General features: G+C 37.9%; 1 protein-coding gene across 10 annotated transcripts in view; it reads right to left on the reverse strand.

The window, feature by feature from the left end:
• Positions 1-23,200, reverse strand: part of MACROD2 (mono-ADP ribosylhydrolase 2) — an 870,286-nt gene that overhangs the window by 47,800 nt on the left and 799,286 nt on the right. For 7 of the 10 annotated variants that reach the window (XM_071740242.1, XM_071740249.1, XM_071740246.1 and 4 more), the window contains 3 exons: positions 21,520-21,561; positions 14,430-14,513; positions 2,038-2,100 (listed from right to left, as the gene is read on the reverse strand). In XM_071740242.1, coding sequence (XP_071596343.1) covers positions 2,038-2,100; positions 14,430-14,513; positions 21,520-21,561 — 189 coding nt within the window. The remainder of the gene's footprint in view (positions 1-2,037; positions 2,101-14,429; positions 14,514-21,519; positions 21,562-23,200) is intronic. The other 3 variants (XM_071740241.1, XM_071740245.1, XM_071740244.1) reach the window with 3 other exon arrangements.

Here is a 23,200-nt window from a genome sequence, read left to right on the forward strand (position 1 = left end):
TGTGCCTGTGGCCAAGGAGGTTATTTATGACTATGTGTAGGCACAACGAGATCTTTAGGAATGTACCTAAAACACGTTCCTGAAGTATGACACGTTCCGGGACCTTAAATGTCTGGATCTTTTCTTTGACACTCTTCATGAGAGTAACAAAACGTGACTACCAGTACCAGATAGCAAAAGAACGTATATCACAGTTCTGATAAACCAGCTCTGACAGCTCATAACATAACAAGTCATAATGACAGTTTTGGGAAAAACACAATACATTTAAGACACCTCCAGTAGCAAAGTAATAATTTAGAGAGCTACATATTCCTTATTTCTCTCGGGAAAAGTGAAATGTATCTCATTCAATTGAGTGTTTTGGCAAATTGAAATACCAGGGAAAGACACATGCCATCAGAGTGAATACTGCTGACAAACACAAGGGACTATATTTAGGATCTGCAGAAAGTAGTATAACTGGGTTTTACATGAACCTCTGCAACTGGAGCTAGGAGCTCCTTGCAGTATCAACTTCTAAGAAATCTAGCAGCCAAGCAGTACTCCTTAGTACACTTAAAAGTTCAACATTTCTCAGGCAAAGGTATCCCACTGTCTAATCAGAGATTCAAACCAGAGTTTGGATTCAAGACACAGCAACTAATTCTTCCCTTCTCCTTGTCCCTTTCATCTCTTTAATATATGAGTAGCATAAAAGTGAAAAACCCAGGAAAGAAAACGTGGCTATCCTCCAGCACTTAAAAAAAATACAAAAAAAATACCACTGCGTGCTTATCTTGGGGAGGATAAAGGGCCTAGGTACAAAGCTTGCTGAGGCCCGTGAGAATCTTTTTTATTCTGTAATACTGTGTGCCAATGGCTTTGCATCCCACTGGTTCCCCCACACAAGGACATAAAGAGGAGGTGATAAAGAGGACATGAAATATAGAAGGACTTCAAGCACGTGTGGACAGCACCAGCTGTCAGCTCCTGGTTGCAGAAGACTGACCTGTGGAGTGCACCTCAACACATACAGTGCCCAATGCATAGGAAAAAAAAAAAGACTCTCATACAATGAATCCCTCATCTGCAAACAGACACAATGCAGTAAGCAAATAATCTAAGTCAAGAATCTCAGCCTTCTAAGCTTCTTGCTGCATTTAATTGCTGACCTTCAGCTCAATGGCCTGCATATGAAAAACAATCTCAAGTCTGATTAAAAAAAAAAAAAGTTTTGAATAAAACTGTTTCAGGTTCTCTGAATTAAGTTTGTGTAGGCAACATCCTACACTACTGAGGAAAAGAACAACAACACAAAAAGCATTTTGTTGCACAAAATACCATGCAAAAAGAATTTCCCTGGCATTTTGATTGTTGCTCCAGGTCTTTTGATTAATTATAGTTTTATTTTCTATTGAATAGGGTTGGGTAGGATGAAAACTACAACCATAAGCAGAAAAAAAACCCACAAAAATCTAATGTGAACATGGAGAGACATAATTCAAAACACTGAACTGACAATATTTATAAGCATAACATCTACAACATCCACTACTCGTGAACGTCTGACATTCGTTCTCAATATATGCAATATCTTTCTATATGGATTTCAATCTTCATAACCCCTGAGAATTCTGTAGAAAATTTATCAAATCTTGAAAATAGCCTTTATAATTTACAGAAGCAAAGCTTTCATGAAATGAAGCCTGCTTCCTCCTCCAAATTTGCCTTTTCCCCATTTTATCCTATGCAAAGGGTTACTGTTGTAGACATATGGAAAGTGCTTGCTTTCTAGTTAGAAGATTATCTGGAGGTAGTCCACCTTAAATGGAGAATGTAGAGCTGCTAAACTAAAGAGGGAGGTCTGCATTCCTGCATTGCAATACATTCATTCATAATGAATGGAGCTGTGGTCTCTAATGGGTGGATTGCTCAAGACCTGAGCTAATCTGCTGAAAATGTACAAACATGCTCTGTCAATAGCATTGACTAAGGTTATTGTTCACCAAGGTACATAAAACCTAAGTCAGTCCTTTAAGGAGCTTAAGCACAAACCTGCTTCTTGGCTCTGGGCCTTGGTTTCTTCAGTGTTTTGCTTCTCCTCTGTGCTGTCACCACCTATCGAAGAAAACACATTAAGATTATTTATGAGATAACTCTTTATTGGTAACAGCAGCAGCAATATTAATTGTAACCAGTTCAGCACATACTGCTAATTTACAGCAAGGTGCTGTGGTAGAAAGGAAAAGATATAAAAAGTAAACTGAAAAAAACCGATATACGTAACCAGTTACATTTAAAACAGTCACATTTTCACATCTCAAGCTGAGGAAGGAGGGGCAGATTGAAGATTTTGTCTTAATTGGCACATTGGAAATATCTGTATACCAAATAGAGGCATGTTCCCCTAAATGCTGTCTGCAATAGATGAAATTGTTGCTTGATCTTAGTCTATGAATTTTATAAAGATTTCTCCTCTAGGATTAGCTTCTTCCAGTAATGTTTCCACAAGATCCTTGAAGTGGCTGGGTTTACGATTTCCAGAACCTACTTTAGTGCCTATGAAAGGTAAAAATAGGAGGGGAAGAATCAGCCAGATTTTATTTTAAAGCAAAAGACAAAGTGCCACTTAGCATAAGGTATCAAAATGCATCACGAGTGACTGCAAAGATGAGAGCAAATTAAACCAAAGTAAGGCTGGTAGGATTTAATGCATTTTTCCCCTTTTTACATTCCCATTCATTCCCAATCTTCTCCACTACTTTGCATTTGCATTCACTACCCATTTTCTTCCCTCCAGCTCCCCCTCTGAAGGCAGGTACCAAACAGCGCACTACCACCGAGAAAAGTAATACCCTGGGGAATGTCTACGGACACAACATCAAGCTCTCTTAACCTTTTCTTGGCCCTGTTAGAAACATATCAGGAAGTCTGTATGTTCCATGACAGAGAAGGCTCTTTTAGCTTCATAATAATATTAAGAGGCTGCGGTGCAGCTCGCTGGATCAGATGTGCTGGCTACACTCCCTCTGTTCCAGCATGGCAATATAGACGGCGAGAACAGCTGAGTACCAGCCTTAATGAGGCATTTGAAAAACTGACTGCTGAGCATATACACTGGGAGAAAGGAAATTCATTCCCAGGCCTGTAAATGACTTGATAATGATACACATATTTTTTGCTGTGATCTTTCCTGGCTCCTGGGCTTTTCTGATTACAGCTTTTCTAAAGCAACACCGGTTAAAGTTCCCCACGTTGCCACCTTGCCTTTACTTAACACATGGAGTCTGCTGAAGAGAACAGCAGTAGCCCGAATGCAATTAGGTGGATGGAAGCAAAACAGAAAACGCGTGTTTTTCAGAAGGAAACGCACACATCTGGTAGCACGCTGCGTTCAGCTAATATTTAAAGGCTAAAAAGATACGACGCCCTCCCTCTTTCCAGCAGGCAATACACCCCAGCTTCCAGCAGATGGAACTAGCGGAGAAGTATTTCCAGGCTGACCCTGCTCAGAGCTGCTCTCAGGAGGAGATGGAGCAGGATTTTGACACCCCAACTGAGAGGGGAGAGGTGGGCAGGGAGCAGCTGATGGCCATCAGCGGGGACTCAGGCCTCCCACATGCTTGGTAACTTTTTGTGCTCATTATAACCAGCCTAAATGGATGACTAACTACAGTGATTTCTTACCACGTTAGTGAGCTCCAACTTGTAAAAAATTGCGTTACATGGATGACCAAAATGGCTGGATAAAACCAGACGGGTTTTTTTCCTTTCCTGGAAATCACAAAGTATTCTTTTCAAATCAGCATTCTGCCTGTCCATGAACATTAGGAGAACTGCATGCAAAACAGGGAGTTAGCTGTACTAGAAGACAAACTTTTCTCTGCTCCTCTCTCTCTTCTTTAAAAACATGGGCTTGGGACTTTGCAAGCTTTGCATCAAGCAATTAATAAATAAGGTAAAAAATCCTTTGCATCACCCGAATTTGTTTCAAAGTGATAAAGTCATCTAGCTTAGGAGCTGCAGAAAGGCACAGTACTTTAAAGACAATATGTTCTACAGAGCAGTGACACTTGAAAAATCTCTACCATTAGGTCACATCCAAAGAGAGTACTTGCATCACTGTGAAGCAAGTGGTGCCAGAGCATAAAGAAATTCATTATGGCCAACTGCAACATGGTTTGCTTTACATAGAAAGACTTTAGATTCAGAAAATGCAAGTCAGGCATAAATGGTAACTACAGATACATCACTGAAAATCATTTCAGCATTTACCTTACTGCATTCACAATGTAAAAGGACATTTCTGGGTGATATTTGTTTCTGCATCCATTATAATAAGTATGACTATAAGCATGAGTTATTTGACTCAAAACAGGTATTTCAAGGATTCCTTTACATTTATTGCCAAGGGACTATATGTCTTCTTAATTCTCTTACTCAGAACAAACTTAAACTACAAAAAAAAAGTTTCGGTAATCATCTCGTTCATCAGATAAAGCACATATTCATCACTACATTTTTGTCAACCCTGTCTATTATTTCACTGGAGATTTGCTGTTTAAAAGTGGTATAACAGAATAATAATTACAGTGCTATATATTGAGTACTCAACATGTTTTCCATCTAACACTTCATTTTGTTCCTTGAGAAAGAAAAATGTAGAAGACTTCTACTTGAAGTCTTTTACTCTGACCCTAGTCCAACAGACTAACTAGATCGTGACATGAAAATTAATCTTGATCGGCATTTTGGAAGTACATGTTGTGCCTGCCAAGTGATTTCGACAGAATTAGAGAAAAGGAAATGCCAAAAAATTAAGAGTGGACAAGTGATCCTCAAGTAAATTACTTGCAGAAGGAAGAGTTAAGCTCTGCTTGGCCTGAAGAACCTCTTCATCTCAGGAGAAAGGGAGGAAGCAGAGTATGAATACACCAATATGAAAGCAAACTATAGGGTGGAGAAGTGACTAATCCCAAAGCATCTGACAAACATTTTTTTAATGTTTTTTAAAAAAACCCTTTCTAATATGCCTCTCACTAAGTATCTTCGACTGATGAAGAGTCTTTCTGTAATTATTGCTCTCCACTGGAGCTGGGAAAGGCTTTAAGTAGCACTTGCTCAAGGCAAAGCGCTGGAAACATATTTTAAAAGAGCAGCAAAGCAGTTTTTCACCATATTTTTATTCATCCCTGGCTCTCCTTTTCTCCAGGCAGAAAAGCCAGACCCAGTACATTTCCCTTGAGCTTTCCCCATGACATTATTAATAATAAAAATGTCTTTTCCATTGGATGGCTTCTGCTATCCTTCTCTTTCCACTACTATGGCAATTGGCTATTGCACTTCCTTTAGGTGAAAACTGTCCTCAAAATATCTGCTTTTCTATTATACTAGTAATTGAACAGCAATCTGTAACTTACTCCAAAGGAGACAGGAAAAAAGTTGTGAATGACATGTCATGTCATTTTAGGCCAGCAAAGGTAAAAGATTTTGAGACACATCAAAAGATGAATGGCAACATCTGTTTCTTTTATCCAGCATGGCAGTCAGTTGACAAAAAAAAAAAAAAAAAAAAAAAAAAGAAAACAACAGAGTTTGAGAATTACAGTAGCACCATACATACAAAATAAGCCCATTAGGCACTAAATTACCTACTTCTGGCCATATATTTTCTTTCCCTCACCAAGCTTACTACTGCCTAATCAGCACTGGCTCTCTCCTCTTGGCCTTTTTCTTTGGGGTCAGCAAGAAAATCCCATTCCTCCCCCCGCAGCAATATATACCCTCATTTATATTTGGTAGAAAACAGGCTAAAGAGTGATCAATCAGCATGCTCAGTAAGCTGGCAGAGCAAGCAGCACTTCTAACTAAACCAGAAAACGGGACACCCTGCAAGTGCCTGACCACTTGATGTTAAGGAGAGGTATTTAGCATGGACATTGACATGCCAGCTGCAGGAACAACCCCAAAATAAAGCAGATGATATAAATAAAAAGCCAGCAGTCAGAAGGGAGAGGGCTAGAACGGGATCCCTATGAAAGATCAGAGGACAAACTCGCAGCAGCAGTACCAGAGCAGGTTTTAATATTCTTCCCATTTTCTCTGCAAGAGCCTCGAGGCACTTGGCTTTTTACATCTTTTACTGTTCTTGCAACAAACATTCCAAGTAAAAAATCTCAATAGCCTGATGGCCTATTGGCTTGTCCCATTTCAGAACTAAGTAAGTGCCAGGTACATTCACACAGCTTCTCTTCTTCAGTAGTTCCTTTTTTCACGAGCAGTCAGTGATGTACCTAGAGCTGAGCCTAAAGTCAGTACCTCAAAGTGTGGTGCAAAAGGCATCTTAAAAACTGATATAAAAAAGACATTTTCCAGAAAAAAACCAGAATTGCAGATAACATATTTGTAGGTAAAAGACAGAATTTTGCATAACCAGTACAAACCAGTCTACTTCTACCTTTTCAACATAGATGTTCTTGATAATAAAATTGTTTTTACTATGGAGAAAGTGTACTGTACTTATATCATCCATAATGTGTCAACAGAGTTCCTTCAAACAACCTTCTCCTTCCTGGAGTAGAAACAAGAGACACAGAGGGCCAACACCCCAGGCTCACATCTTGTTTGCCACTCTTAGACATGTGTGTATGTGCCACATCCCCAAGCACCAGGTTTGACTCTGTTACATCCCTGCATGGCACATGGCATGCAAATCTGGGTGCATCCCCTGGTTCCCTGGGTGGGCATTGACTGTGAATCTCTCCCATCTCCCAATATCTCTTGCCTGTAAATCTCCCTCCAAGCTAGGCCTCGCTTCTGTGACAAATGCAAATGCAAACCAAGATCCGGCAGATAAAGGATGCCGCTCTTGAATTATCTTTTTTTACAGCACAAAAATATTGCCATGGTAATCATACTAATGATGTGAAGGTCCTTCTAGGATAACAGGGAAACTAATTAATGAGAAAATTAAAAATATAGGCCTTGATCCTACAAGGATCATTCTGCACACAGGAGCAGATATGCTGACTTCAGTGAAACTCCTAATATGTGAGAAGAAAGAACACGTATATCCAGATACACACTCAAGATCATACAGCCTGCAACCATTTTCAGACTGTTCCAGTGGCAAAAAGATACCAGACATAAAACAGAAAGCACATAGACACAACGGCTATTATTGTGGAACTACAAACACATTAGAATGAATCATTAGGGTGATGGCCTGAGGTTACCGAACATTTTCAGCTTGCATTTTAATTTCTTTTAATTAAATTATGATTTAGGTCAGTTTTAATCACCACTTGTATATAACTCCTTTGGGGTAAATTTTACGAAAGGTTACTAAAGAGGTATTGCATTAATTGTTTAATGGAGTTATGATACTACTTCCCTCAGTGCTGCTTCAACAATTTCCCTCACTGCAGACACTGCAGAGCTGAGCGCGCTGCTGTGGATGCACCCAGCCTAGCGAAGTTGTCAGGGTAATAAATAACAGGTTTTCATTTTCATGCAGCATTTTGTCAAGAATTGTCAGGGACTGTGGGAAAAGAATGAGAAAACTCGCTCATGGGGATTATCTCAGAGGTTAAAAATAACACTATTGTATTTCACTTATTAAACATCCTGAGAAATATAGGAGCCTAATCTAAAGCCCAGTGAAGTCATCACTAGGCGTGTTCCCCTTGCCTCACTCCTCCTTGGATCACAAGGCAAGTAATTGGGCTTCATTATACACTTCCAGGCTAGAGAAGAACCAGGGGACAACAGCTACAGCATCAAAATAGGTGCTTGGAAGACACAAGCACCCACTTCATGCATAACATTGCTGGGCACTTTGTGGGAACAGGGTGTAGCTCTTCTGCCTGACTTACAGTGTGACTCAGATTTTGCAATACAGGTGCCTAGCAAGAGACACCTAAAATTTCCATGCCCAAGATCCTGATCATTGCTACTTCTGACAACCTGCAACAACGGTGACTGTTCAAAACAAAAGAAAGCAGACATCTCCTGGAAGCCAGAGTTCTCCAGTACAACCAGAACATGGACATCACTGCCCAGACACCGTCCACAGCCTGCACAAAGGACAATGATACAATTGGCATCTTGATGAAAAAAACACACTCATGGTGCTGCACAGGTATTATCACTGTTATCATAGTAAACAAAAGTGGACAGAATTCACTCAGGTGAGCTGACACATGTTGAAGAGCAAGGCGAGTCAGAGCTCAGAGCAGAATGGAGGAGTCCTGACTGCCAGCCCTACAGGCAGCCCTGTCTAAGAGACAGAGACAGAAAGGGATCACGTATGAGGAAGGTGCACGATACAATCACAAATTTTACTGTTATTGCTTCATTTTACTATTTGTTCATACTTTCTCAGTGCACCTCAGGGACTAGGTAACTGCACACTCTTAAGGACTGTGGCACAGCTTCTTTTCCAAACCACAGTCAAAATAAAAGATGAGACGTATTTCAATTTTTTTTTTTGCATACAGATCACCAAATCATGTGGTGCTGCAATGTAACAAAGAGAAGAAATGTCCAGAGAAGCCATACAGGAGATTACACTTGTTTAAAAACCATAAAATGGGAATATAAACATGCACTGAATAATCACAGGAGTTTACTGTTATTCACATCATGGTCAGAAATGAGAAATTAATTCCTTGAAAGATGAGTCCCCTGCAGGTATTCTGGTTTGTCACTTTGCATAATTCTTCCCTGACAGCATTGCATTAGTGACTTTAGTAACTCAGTATTTTTCACCTTAGGACATCTCAGGAGAAATAAAATCTGCTCTGAAGCATCTAGTGTGAGAACAGGAACTACAACTGTTTGCCTGGTACAGTTTACACACATGTACATTTGCCTGCTAAAAGAAACCCCAAATAGGTAAATGGTCAATGCAATAGGATTGTGAGGCAGCCATGGAAGCCAAAATAAGCTGCATTTTGAAAGTTGTCTTGTGTAGCCACTGCATGGCAACTTAACAAAACAGTATAATCCACTTCAGCAATGAAAAGAATCTCCTAAGAAGGGTTTGCTTGGAGAGCAAATACAAATAAAAATACAGATAACATCTTGTTTTTCCCCTGGACAGGTGGAAAGCTGTCACCCAATATTTTGAGAGCTATAATCAGTCAAGACAGATGGTGGATTTCAAAAGAGAAATGAAAAAAGAAGCTATCAACTGAAGTGGACAGGGGTTAATAGCATCACGTTAGACATAACCAATCTGCATTATGGTGAAACATTTTACAGATAGGTTTGATACACATGCTTCCCAGTGAATTTCTTCTCTAGTACTTCATCTTAATTTTATTTAAGGATTTGTCTTGGTGGCAAAAAGAATACAGTTACTTCTAAGCTATCTTAATAAGAAGTAGCACTTTTAAGGCTGAATAAGACAGTGTGTGTTTTTGAAGTATAATTATGTGTCTAGATGTTAATTTTTAGTAGATTATGAGTGGACCAGAAATTTGCTGTTGAATATTACTGCACTGTGGGATGCAAAAAAGAAATGTAGCTACAATTTTTCAAATGATAAAAGAATTGCTTGCTATAAACTGAGGAACATTTAAAAGCTAATCAGAAGTCAAATCTACTTAATATTAATCCATACCTCAAAGAGAGATATAATCAGGCCAGCACAGTGTTAGAAGACCCTAGAAAAGATTTTCAGAACATTGCTGTGTAATGGTAACAGCAGCTGCTGCATGCAATACCCCAGCCCCAGGGAGGATTAAGCCCACCTAGAAAGAAAGCAAAAGAAGCCAAGCACTGTTGATTTCTGTCAGTGCATACACAATATCCCTCTGTATATAGCCAGGGAGTGACAATATCCCTCTATATATAGCCAGGGAGTAACCAGCAAAATTGCAAAAAATTTAGGTCTATAAATGGGAACAAGGAAAGGGAAGCCTTACATTAGCCTCACAATTAAAGGACTAGGCTATAAAATTAGTTTTATTTTCTGTTCCCAAGACTGTATGCTTTTTGTCATTGGGCAAAAATATTATAAGAGAAGGGATGAGGAGTCAGGGTGTCTCCCTCTCAGTGAGCCATGACCTGCTGAACCAATGGGTTATCATGATAAGATGTAACTTCATTTTGCCTCATTTCTACTATGCAGCACAATCACTAGACTGATGTTACTTGTGGATGGAGTACTACCAGTTCTGAGTGGGGCATCAGCCTGCTGATGAGTCTCTATTCCTGACACTGCCAAGCAAAATTTCAGACATTTGATGGGGCCCTTGAAAGATCAGGGGTTGATAATCTGATGACCCCATCAGGCAAAGGAGGAACAAATTCTACCAACTATCTTTAAGGTGATTTGTATTCATTGTGACCTTCCTGGCTTATCCATCAAAATATTCTGTTTCCACCAAGTGAATAGCAAGCAAAGTTCATCTTGGATGAACAATTCCAACAGAACAGCAACTCACATGTACAATAGCCTCAGCTAAGGTAAACACATAAGATCAATCAATCTATCAGGAAGGATCTGATCATTCATTTTGGAAGAAGCTTATGAGAAGAGATGAAGCAAAACAACTTGCAGAGCTCTAATTCTGTCTTCACAACCCCTTGAGAGAGGGAAAGGAGGAGCCTAACCTCGGGAGGCCCAGAAATGGTTTTTGCTGCATGGATTGATTATCTTTCTCCTGGAGGAGAAGAAGGATCAGGGATTTATGCTCTGCTGTTAGATGTATTTGTCATCTTTGAGGCCATGGGAATGGATGGGGCAGCTCTTGGGTAGGCTCCATGTTATATTTTGCTGAGAAATCCCATAAGGAAGCAAAGGGCAGTTTTCTTCTCCCAGTATCAAGAAAATCTACTGCACACACCTCACCATTCAGCACATACAGGACGACATTCGGTGAGGCATCTAAGAGAAATGAGAAATATTTAAAATTTTTGTTTTATAAGACTTTGGTAAAAATAATTTGCTTTTGCTTGGTGACAACCAGCAAGGATGAGGACAGGTGACCTATGACATTTGTGCTAACTCATGGCCACTACACTGTGAGGAGTACTGCCATTTTTTTGTCTATGTAATTACTTCAGGATTGTGTTTTTAAGCTAGTGAAGTAAGACATGCTACATTTTGTTTAGAGCCAAACATTTTTCTCACCTGAAACTTTACAATCACTCAATCACTGAGTGCACCTGACCAAGGGGAAAGGCAAAATTATCACCAGCTGATTTTACTTTCCCAGGACAGGGGAGGGGGAGGAGGGGGGGAAGAAGAAAATTACACTGTATGTTTGCACATGTCAAATCTAAAATACTGCAGGGAACCTGGGACTAAAGAATATTTCTCCATGTATCTATTCATTTCCCCAGACAACAACCTACACTACAATGAAAAACTACCGAATACAACCATTGACAGGAGAATCTGCTATGCAGTTCACACTTGTTTTTTTCTATTAATGGTCCGTAGGCAGGGAACAATATATCTAATAGCATAATAACAGACACCATTAATACTTTAGAGGTGCAGTATAAAATTGCTTTCATTAGCACGTCAAGTGTTTATTTTAGCTTACTGCGAAACAAGCTTCTTACATAGAGCCACTTATTCGACTTTCCTTGATTGCAGAGAGGGTAATAATGAAGAAGCCTACTTTCCATGATCTTCTGTGGAGATTTTTACATGCACTGAAAAGATATTGCTCCATTACCTTGAGCCAATGAATCAGCTTGGTGGGCTGGAGAAAAATATTACAGCAGTAATATTACTGAACTCAGTGGACTAGTTTTTACAGACTGCCACAAGGGCATGCATGAGGCTGTTAAAATAGAAAGTTCAATCTAAAAGGACACTGACAACTAAGCAGAGGAAAAAAATATCTGGATCTTACTGTGGCTCAGTGTGTATTTGTAAAAGATTTTATAACTGGTCATGTTGGCTACAGGAAAATAATATCTTATGTTAAATATGCATATCTTTGGACTTGCTTTTATTGGTAAAAGCTATGGATTGGGGTTTTTTTTTGGTTTTTTTATACTTTCTCCTTTTTTTTTTTTTTTTTTAATTTGGAGTACCTAAAGCATGTAAACAATTCCAAAGTTAAAATACGCTGGACACAAAGCACTCAGTTTTACCATGAAGAAAATTCAACATAGTTGACCTCAAGTAGAGTTTGGATTTCTTTTGTTTTATTTGAGACTATTTATACACATTAGCTACTCAGAAGTCCTTTAAAAATGAAAAAAAAAAAAAAATACAGTTTTTGAAAGTGAAGACAAGCTCCTACCTAAATAAAATTACTCAGAAATGTAGTTGTGGTTTATGTCACATTTTCATAGCTTTTGTAATCTTCAGGACTCCATTTTAAAAGTTCTTTTAGTTAGTCAAAACCAACAGCTAATAATTAGAACAGTAGAAACTAAATCCTATTCTCAGACAAATGTGTGCAAATCCCATTTATTTAAATGGGAATGGCTCACAGGTGTGTTACATTAGACTTTACCCACTCAGCAACTTTATAGGAATTCAGTGTCTAAAGCTTAATGGCTTGACTCCTCTTCAAAACAGAGGAACAGAGGCACAGGTAATTCCACAGAAATCTGATCCAGGTTTCTTCCCCAGCCTCCCTCAGCAAACACTTTAATTACCTTTTTTTTTTTTTTTTTTCCCATGACAACCACCATCAAGTCTAAATTTCAACTTTCAACCCTAAACATTACAGGCCTCATTCCTGCCTAAGGAGAAGAGGACTCTGTCACCAGACAGATTTAATTCTACAGCAGTGATTATGTGTTATCCGCCTCAATTCTGCATCAGCAAAATCTACTGTATGGCACCAAATTCAAGGAGTTCAGGCATTTTACAGCTCGAGGGTAATGCAATCGTTCTATTGCCATGCTATTTACTTCACCCTTCCAATGCATTTGTTTGTGCTCCACAAAGTGAACTGTAGGTCACCAGAAAACACGGACAGGCATAATAAACTGGGAAGCTGTATCTAGAAAGCCACAGAAATAGTGGAACAACATCAGTTATTTTTCTAGTGGCAGAAAAGCCTTACAAGCTGTTTTTGGGTTGTTTTGGGTTTTTTTTTTTTTGACAGCGATACAATAAAAGCTTTTACCCACACTCAGTATTGAAATATATAACTAAAACTTTTGTTTTGCCTATTTAGGAGTATGGAATATGACATCACAATCCACATGCCATTTAGTCTGCATACAAATTGACATGTGATGTGTCACCACTGAACTCTGTTCCAATCAGAACACGAAATCAGTATTTTAATTTCAGCTGGGTTTACTGTAGCATGAAAGGAAAGAAGACCAGTCAGGATGAGATTTCTTGGGTTCCTCCACACCTTCCAGGAGATGACAGCTATTGCCTTAAGTACTTGCCATTAACGACCAGTCACAATGTTAGTGACAGGATGTTTCTAGCAGTTACTTAAAGTGATAGATGTTAACATTTTTCTGCTCTTTATAACTCACACTATACCCCATTCAGAATATTTTAGGAGCTGTGTGCACAGTGCTGGGTCAAAATGATGAAGATCGTGGAGCCGCCGGTTGAGGTGCAGAATGAGCCATGTCATTTGAGGAACATTAGGTCAAAGAGAATCCATGATAAGGAACTGTCATGGATTAAAGATTAAGGTTTATCCTTTTAACTATTTCACATAAGGGGAATTCTCCAGCATTGGAGTGTTTTGCTCTTCCACACATATAAAAGCATTGTGAAACTCTGCACTCTGAATATAAGTCTTTGATGTTAACATCTTTTAACAACTCTCCCTAGGAGATACAGATTAAAAAAAAACAACTTTGATCCAATCTTACAACAACATAGACCACGTTTACCTCCGCACACATGAAAAAGTTGCTCTGTGAAGACTCAAGTGAAGGAAACCCCTCTTACAAGAACAGCACTATAGTCATAACGTTAAGCACCTGTGACTTCTGACCCTTGATAGATGTAATACACTGGATAGGTCTATAGCCATAAACACTGTTAGTGGACAGGGATACAGGAAAAAATCCTTGGAGAAAAGGGAAGCAAGAATTTTATTGCTCTGTGTTTTGCAGCATGTAGCTGATTTACATGGCAAATGTAACCAACCAGACTATGACCCAAGCCTTGCATAACATGCATTCCACATTCTATTATTAATTATGTAAGGTCAGAGCATGTTAGAGGTAAAACAAACATTTTCTCATTTTATACCAGCAATAATTAGTAGCCCATCATATAAAAATAGCATTTGTAATTCTGAACCTAGCTTGACAAGAAATATACTTCAGAAAAATTAATCTCATGATCTAGACCCAAAGGAACTTTTGAAGTGTGTGCAAACAACATTCCTAGATGGATGTTTTCCCATTCTTTCACAAGAATTTGGAGTAAAACTCCCTCCCCCCAAATGCAAAACTGATTAACAGCTCTAAAAAATTGTCAGAGCACCTACCTTCAGCATTAACTTGCAGGTCCTCAGGCTGCTCTGCTTTGCTCTTTGTTGGAGATGGAGAATGGCCTTTTTGTTCCAATCCTTCTTTAAAAATTAAAAAAAATGTATCAGTTTGAAATTGTATTAGTGTATCAGATATTACCATGTGTGATCCTGCAACTATGAACACATTTTATCTCAGAACTCCATTCAGTACCTGATGTCTATCTTTCTATTAATAAAACTAGTTACTGCATAATCTTTTATAAAAGCCATAGCAGGCATCATTCAGCTTGGACTGAACTTTCTCTAACTTTCACATGACAGCAATGGAGAAAGCTCACACTAAAATAATCTATTTCTTCACAAGCTCTTAATCTCTTCAGAAATAAAAAAATTATTAATGTTTTAATTTATAGTTTTAATATAATATATATTATACTGCATTATGGAACTGTGGAGAAATAATACGAACAAAATGATTTTTCTCTGTCAGCTCAATTCTCCATTCAATGTTATAACACAGTGCTAAATGAATATTGACTGAAATTGGTAAAGAAATGAAAGGTAGGGAAGCAAGTTTGATAGTGAAGTAAAGTTAAGGAAATGAAAGCTTTATGAGATAGAAATGTTCTGGTTGAACAACCTTCAGTTAGAAAGCAAAGGGAAGATAGAGGAAAAGGAAAATCTCTTGAGTAAAAACTATAATTGAGGCCAGTAAAGTCCAAGCTGTCCTCTATTTGTAGGGACTGCAGTTCAGAGTGTTGAGTATCAGTTGGTTAAACTTTAAAAATTAGGAACTTTTTCTACAACATTTCAAGATATCCCGTCATTTTAACATATAGAACGAAATGACTGTTTTTTTTTAAAATAGACTTCAAGGTATAAAATGGTAACACATAAAACCTATTTGTACAAAGGGGATGCCAAGCCGGAAATTAAGCATAAAAGGTATTTGTAAATTAAGACATTTAATAAAAGGAGTTTCAGGAATTAAAACATTCTTCAAATATTATTGCCTAAATGGGAGAGCAGAAAATGGCAGACAACTAAAACTGAATTCATGGCACCTATTGAACCTATTCAGCTGTGATGGGGAAATGACTTTCTATCATTTGGCTTTCTGTCAAACCTCCCGATTCCCTTTGGCACTCTGAGGGCTTGGGTGAACGAGAAGCCTAAAGAAAACAATCTTTTGTGTGTGCTGGAAAGCAATTTTGGGCATTTGTAAGCAGGATTTTCAAGATGACATGGCCTTCTTGATTTACCCCTATTGCCATGATGTATCAAAAGAAAAATCATGGCATTACCTCAAATTGATCAGCTAATTAGCAGCTGGGGGGTGGGGAAGCTATCCACCTGTGTATTATAAATTGCTTATGTATTCTGAAAGCTCTCATCTTTTCTGCAGTCATACATACCCCAGGCAATCATCTACTGTGTGTGTCACTGGATTTTCAAACAGCTCTCAGCAATCAGATACCCCGTTCTCATAAAAGGACTCAGCTCTGCTATGAGATGTAGATACTATCCTTTTATTTCCCACCCTTCCACAACTACATATACCTGGAACAAAAGTGCCAGAGGTTTCCAAACAGGAGATTTGAAAGAAGTGAAGATGTGGAAAGGGAACGTGCAGGGTCAAGGGGAATATTCAAAAGATGAAAAGGGAGTGAATCATTGGCCAGAAAACTCTGTCAGCCCTCCTAGGAAACTGGTTATTCTACTGTTCCTAAATTCAAAAAGAAGAGCCACAGATATAAAAGATGAGCAGGAATTGACATAAAGCAACAGCTCAAAATGTCAGCAAAACTTCAGAAATGGAGGTCTCTGTGTGAGTCATCAAATTCCATCTCAATTGCTTAATTTTAAGGAATGAGCATTACTCCCCCCAAAAAAGTCAAGGTTAATACTGTCCTTAAAATTTCTTCTAGAACTGAATTTCTGTTTCATTATAGAATTCCATATAGTTCAGAGCATGAAGTGATCTTAGTGATCAGTAAATGAGTTACTGCAAAGCAAACTATAATTTGAGGTTAGGCTTCTCATCAGGAGGTAGACCTTGCCTGACAGCACTTAACATAGGACATGTCATGTGTCATGTCATCACATTTGCTCATGTGAATTTAAAGATCAAATGGATTATTTTGAGAAAACCAAGTTGAATTAATTTCTATAAAGTGAGAAAACAAGAGTAACCACAAGAAATACTATAGGGTAAAATAATAACAAAACCCACCAAATAAAGACACACTTCGTCAACACTTCAAAGGGGTTACTTAGGAGAAATTGTGAGAGTTCAACAAAAATATCAATACAAAAGAGAGATCCCAAGAATAACCAGGCTTTTAAAGATGATTCCTGGCAACACTGTAATTTGTTTTTAAAAAAATGACTTGAATATTTATAGTGGACCATGCTGATGTATGGATTCTTTGATTCTAATGCCACTGTGAACTACATGCTATGCTCCCTTTTTTTGGTTGATGATTGACATCAGGGAATGGAATCAATAGGAGTGTTTCAATCAACCTTCACTCCTCCAGTGATGAATTTTATCATCTAACCAATCTGTGAGACTTCCTCCAGTCCCACAAGTAAAATGTCAATCAAGTTTAAGTGCAAATGTCCAGTCAGGTCTTTCAGGAGTATCTGAATACATTAGATAATACAACCAACATCTTAATTGACAGCACAAAGACAGAGAGGGAGGAGGCTTACATTCAGAGAAATCTGAATTGCTACTATCTCAAAAGAAATTATCTTTTTGCATTCTATAAAGAACCTTAAAATGCTCACAAAAAGATGTAGAGGCACTGTCTCAAGAGAACAAGATTTCAATCACAATTTCACTGGTTTTTATCAGATCTCCCTCATTCCAGAGACAGAAAAGAATTTGTGCAAGCTTCAAAATAATATCATAGTATTATGGTCAAAATAGAACTCTTAACCCTTTCTGCTCTTCATTATATATATCTCCCATGTGCATGTCTTTCAGAACACTTAGCCAAATATTACAGAAATTCTGTCTGCAAATTTCTGTTTAAAAACAGCTCACCTAGACAGGTGTCTGAACTGACTGTATTAAAAGCTTTTCTAATCGTGATCATCTGTGCAAAAAGGTTTCTGAGCTCTAACACTGGGAGAAATTATTCTTCTTTATAGGATAATTCAGAGGGTCAACAAGCCACTTAAATCTCACAGTGTGTCTCCAAGCAAGCTATTCCCAAAATCCCTCACAACTTCCAGATCTCCCTGGTTACAAGTGATTGCTATTTCCATCTAAGAAAAAAAGAGAAAGCCTCCCTCCAAGGAAAACACGTTCAAGTACAAGAGCTTGCACACAGTGTAATGTACAATGAAAATCTGTATTTATACAGTATTCTTCATAATAGGGCTTTCTTTGCCAGTGTGAACAAGATCCTGCATCCTCCATCCTATCTAGCTGTGGATTCTGAAATAATGAGTAGGTAATTAGTTACAATGCTCAGGATGGAAACGGAATAAACAGCAGGTTTTGGTACCTGGCAGAGATTGAAGTTGAATAGGTTTGAGTGACAATGTAGATCCAAAACTAAAATTCTTTTCTCTGTATGCAGTGTTTTGTTGTTGTTGTTGTTTGTTTTTGCCATTGGTAAGAGAATTAATTTGTGTCAGTGTATAATAATGCAATGGTATTGTGAAGGAATCTGGATAGTGCTTCTTATACTGCCACCTGCTTCTATAATTCCCATATGCAATCACTGCAATTGTGCACACAATTATGGCAGTATTAGGCCTTATTTTGCATGCTTCTGAGCACAGAAAAGTGCATCTACAAGTATAAAAGCGAAGTCCTTCACAAGTTAAAGTTTAGCATAATCTTCCCTTAATGGAGCTTAAAACATTAGGCATCATGATTCTGCTGTGCTAAATCACTGAATTAAATGTAGACAAGACTGTTAGCTCATTTGGTCCTTCTCTGTACTTATGTAGGAAATAATTCATAAAGGAAAGCTGAAATGTAGAACTGCACAGGTCCATACCCACTATTAGTATATCTGCCCTTGTGATTCAAGCTGTTCTAACAGCAAACTGTAAGATGTATAACATCAAAGTGCTTTGAATTCAATGGCACTAAGTCAGCAGCTGCCACAGGTTACAGCATCCAGAATAACAAACTGATGGGTTAAAATTAGTCAAAAACCATTAACGCAGTGGTCCGGAGAAGGTATATTTAATGACTAGACTAGATTCTTTTTATTTTTTAAAGTTTTTCTTATTCTAGTACATCCAATATATGCAGTGACGTTATGTGGTTAACTCGCTAAAATGATCATTCATGCTTGTTGATTTTTTAGTATTGATTAAGATATTAATGTAGATTATCTGACAGATGTCATTGAGATATTTCCTTATTTATATTGAAGAGAAATCATAGGAAAAAAGGCATTTCTACACATAATGAGATATTTGCACTTCAAGGTGGTAGAAACACATGACAGATTACTTTCATAATAACACGCATTTGGTCATCTGTTATTCCTTACTCCCATTTAATTCTGTAGCTGTTCTCAAGGCCTAATCTGGTGTGCACTGAAATCAATGGATATACACGTACTGACTTCAGCAGACACCAGACCAGGATCATTTTTTTTCCTCTAATTCATGCCACCAGGTTTTGATTAGGACCTATTCTGTTAGCTCCACCTCACTCTACTACATTCTTCAAACAGAAATTGCTACAGATACAATGATTCTCATTTGTGTCTGTAGTATTTCTCTGTGCTTTCTCTTGGTCGAATATTTGCCCTCAGAAACATCCAACCAACAGGAAGCTGAAGGCATAGGAATTTGGGTGAAATTGAGAGTATCTTAATCTCTGCCAAAGGCAGAAGAAACAGAAATAACCCCAAAGCAGACCAGATATGGACAGCTCAAAACCCAGGGTCACCAGTATAGGTACCAACTGCTGACTCCATCTACTGGAGTCATGACCCATGAAGTCAAATGGAATGAAGAATGACTGTTCAATTGATATCTTGAAGAGGTGAGTCCACACTGCTACTCTGCTTTTGCCTTGCAAGAGTAAAAAGCAGAGATCCTTCAAACAATTCCCCTTAATGCAGAAATTATGTATGTATTTATAGTTCCCTCAAATGCACCCTACAATTATTGAAAAGACCATACAAAAATAGGTCAAAATGACATAACTTGTACAACTGCCCCACTACTGGAGCAGATATAGCAAGGAAGTAAAATGTCTCTTTAGCTATGTGGATATTGATGCACTGATGTATAATCAATGAGAATCAATGCACTGATCCCCAAATGGTCTCCAAGACACAAAGAAATAACCAAGTACATGCTGTTTGAAGCCCATAGAACCCTATGGGCAAACCTGTGAGGGAAGCTATGATCTCATCTAATTCATGTGTACAAAGTAGGGAAATATCTTCCTGAAATTACTTAATTCAGTGATAATTTGCCAGAGCATCTATGTAGCTTCACTTGAATTAATGAAGCTTTAAAGAAAACAAGGCAAGGAAGAAGAGACTGGCTAATAAGTAGAAATGTACTTCCTTTTAATTCCAATTTAAAATGCTTTTTAAAAAAAATCAATGTAATTTGCATAATCATAAAAGCAAGCAGACAAAAATGCAAATAATTGAGCTTATAAAAGTATACATGTCATGATAACTGTAAAAAATGAAATTTGAAATGCTAGATGAATACTGCAAATTCAACTGTAGGTTAATCTCTGGCAAATATTTGTGGTATAATGACAGTCTTCGTTTTTCTACATTTAAGTATGTATGTGCAACTACATCAATCACACTAATCATATTAAAATTTCTTAAAGTTCCTATCCAGTAATCTTGATACCAATAAGTAATTATAACTCTATATAATAAAACCAACAGGTCAGAAGAGCCATAAAAGAATGCGTTAATCCATCAGCGTAACACATATCTATCTGTGGATATCCATGTTTTCATGTCTATCCATATGCACCATTCTTCAAGTATTTCTAATTCCTAAGCCAATTAACTGGCTGCATAAATCACTGTCTTTAGGACAATCTTCCCAATTTTATCAGCCAACATACTGCTTCAAGAGGTTTTAGCTCTTTTCTGGCTGGTTCATCTCCGTGTTTCTCCATGCGGCTCTCTTTCCTGATCCTGTATCTTTCCATAAGAGAAGAACTGGAAGTTCTCAGTCATGACGGTTAAAGAGATCCAAGTGACAAGGCAAGTGCCTAGTGCACTGTCACAGATGGGCACTGGCTGGTTAGGAAGGAGAGGCAGAGGAAAAGAGTAGGGGGAGCTATGCTGTGTATAAAAGGAAGTCTTCCACTGTACAGAAGTCATACAGAACAGATGTCTGCTGAGAGCATCGAGGCGAAGGTCAACAGGGAAAGTAATACAAGGTGCTGTAGTCAAAGTCTGCTACACAAAGCCTGATCAAGACAATTAAGTGGATGAAGCTCTCTAGAGAAACTAGCAGAAACCTTCTGACTGGAAGCTTTTGTCCTCATGGGAGAGTCTCCCTCTGTCCCTGTCCTGTTTTGTTTTTTTTTGCCACTCAGATATTTCTTTCCTTTCCACCTATCCATCATTTCTATTTCAAGTCTATCGATACCCACAAACCCTAAGCTTTGACACTTACTTTAAAAAGCAAACTAAGAGGACCAGGAAAAAAATTCCTCTGAAATACTATCCATTGAAGTTCAATGTATTTAGGAGCTAGCCAGAGAGTTTTGCTACCATATGAAATCGCAAATGACTCAAGAATTGCTCTATTCACACCTTTTTACAGACAAAGAGACTGCATCATTTTAATTATTTTCCATTCATGTTCAAACTAGTTCTTAATAAAAAGCTACCGGATATCATGCAGAGGCTCATTACAGATGATGAAAGGTAGACTCAGCCATGCCTGCTGTGTACTATTTATTGTCAGGGGTGGTTTACCCTGTGTCATTTAAAACATAGAGATGACTGTTATAACATAGACAATAAATGATTGGCACTGCTTATCACAACCAACAAAAATAGTTTCAGGAATTCTTTCAGTTTGGTTGATGCTTCAGAGAAATGGTACATTTTAGCATAAAATATTGTTTACTCACCTGTCTCCTCACTCAGCTCAGTCCCTTCTTCGTTAGCATCATCTGCCAAAAGATTTGAAAAACAATTATTAGCTGGAATACCAGGAAACATCTAAAATTAAATATTTCAATTTTCAAACTGCCAATATCTCAGTTTTCCTCCTCCCATTTAAAATTTTGTAATGAGATCTGAAGGTGGATGGGAAAATAAAGTTTTGATACAGACCATTACTACCAGATACAGGAAATTTAGAGAACAAAGAGAAGGAATAAAATTATGCATAATTGACAGAATTCTTAAAATTATGACTTGCATGAAATGAAATAGCATTTGCTTTTCTAGCAGAGTTTTTGGTTTGTCACATTTCAATGTGCTTTGTTTCTCAGGAACAGCTGGCTAAGCTATGAACTCGTTATCCAGAAATCATACCACATAAAGAAGTTACTACAAATTTTTAAGACAGGACTTTGGTTTAAGACCAAACTTGAGCTAGTTAAGAAACGAACACTTGTTGTTATTAAGATAATATATGAAGAAAGCAGATTCCTTTTGCAGAAAGTTGCATTTCAATAAAAAAGTGGGGGGTTTCTGCAATTTTTTTGTGATGAAGAAAGAAAAAATCATTAGCTTTAGTTAACATCTAGGTAATTCAATGTTCCAGAGGTGTAATCGTCTAATGGAGAGATCATTGACCACAGAAGTTTCTGTCAGCCCTGTTCCTAATTCATACAGACTCCACTTATACTTTTAAATAGATCTAAGCATGTGTAATTTCTGTAGCAAGACTACAATTTCCCTCTAGAGCTTAACATCTTTCAAATTTGCATATGTGCATATTATGACCACTATTTGAACCCAAAGGGGTCTTGCAATATTATCATCAGTGGTAATGGAAACCAACAGTAATACTTAGATCCTAATTTACACTCTCAGGTCTTGACACTACAGCCTATGCTGAGATCCAAATGCTGTGTCACACACTATGAAGATTAAGCTCTGCTTTTATCAAGATTTGGAGCCTGAAACTATTAGTAGCATGAGTACAGAACAATTGGTTAATAATTGAGGCTTCCACTAGGGATTTGTTTGCTATAAGCATTCAAATCAGGAGCATGAGAATCTTCATGGATGACTGTGTATCTATGTTAGATGGATCTGTATCCATCCTTCTCCCCCCTTCCAGCTCGTTCATACGTGATCCAAGGGGCAGGATGCTCAGAAGCCACTAAATGAAAACAGGTTATGTTACTCTTAAGTATGCTTTAGCCCATCCTGAAAGATCAGGACTGAAAAAAGTTCCTGCACATTTTAATTCCTTTCCTTTTATTCTTCAAATAATTGTTTCAGATATCAGAAAGGCACGTGGGTCCCTAATGTACAAATATAAATTCATACACAGGAACTTTAAGGAGGCTTAACAACTAATTTTTGAGAAAATGAAAAATCCTGTTAAAGACAATGGGAATTCTGCCACTGACTTCAACAGAGCCAGGATTTTCAACTGAGGTCCTAACATTTTCCAAAAAAACACTCAGAAAATATTTGGTTAACACAGATTATTAATTATTCAGTTTCCAATAACATGTTCTTTCCACGGAAGTGTTTATACTGAAACCAGCATGATAAAATTGCAAATTAGTCTAAGACTTGACACTAAATCAGCAGAATATATTATCTTAACATACATATATCACCTGGTCT

Source organism: Heliangelus exortis, chromosome 3 (assembly GCF_036169615.1).
Source record: "Heliangelus exortis chromosome 3, bHelExo1.hap1, whole genome shotgun sequence".
NCBI lineage: Eukaryota > Metazoa > Chordata > Aves > Apodiformes > Trochilidae > Heliangelus > Heliangelus exortis.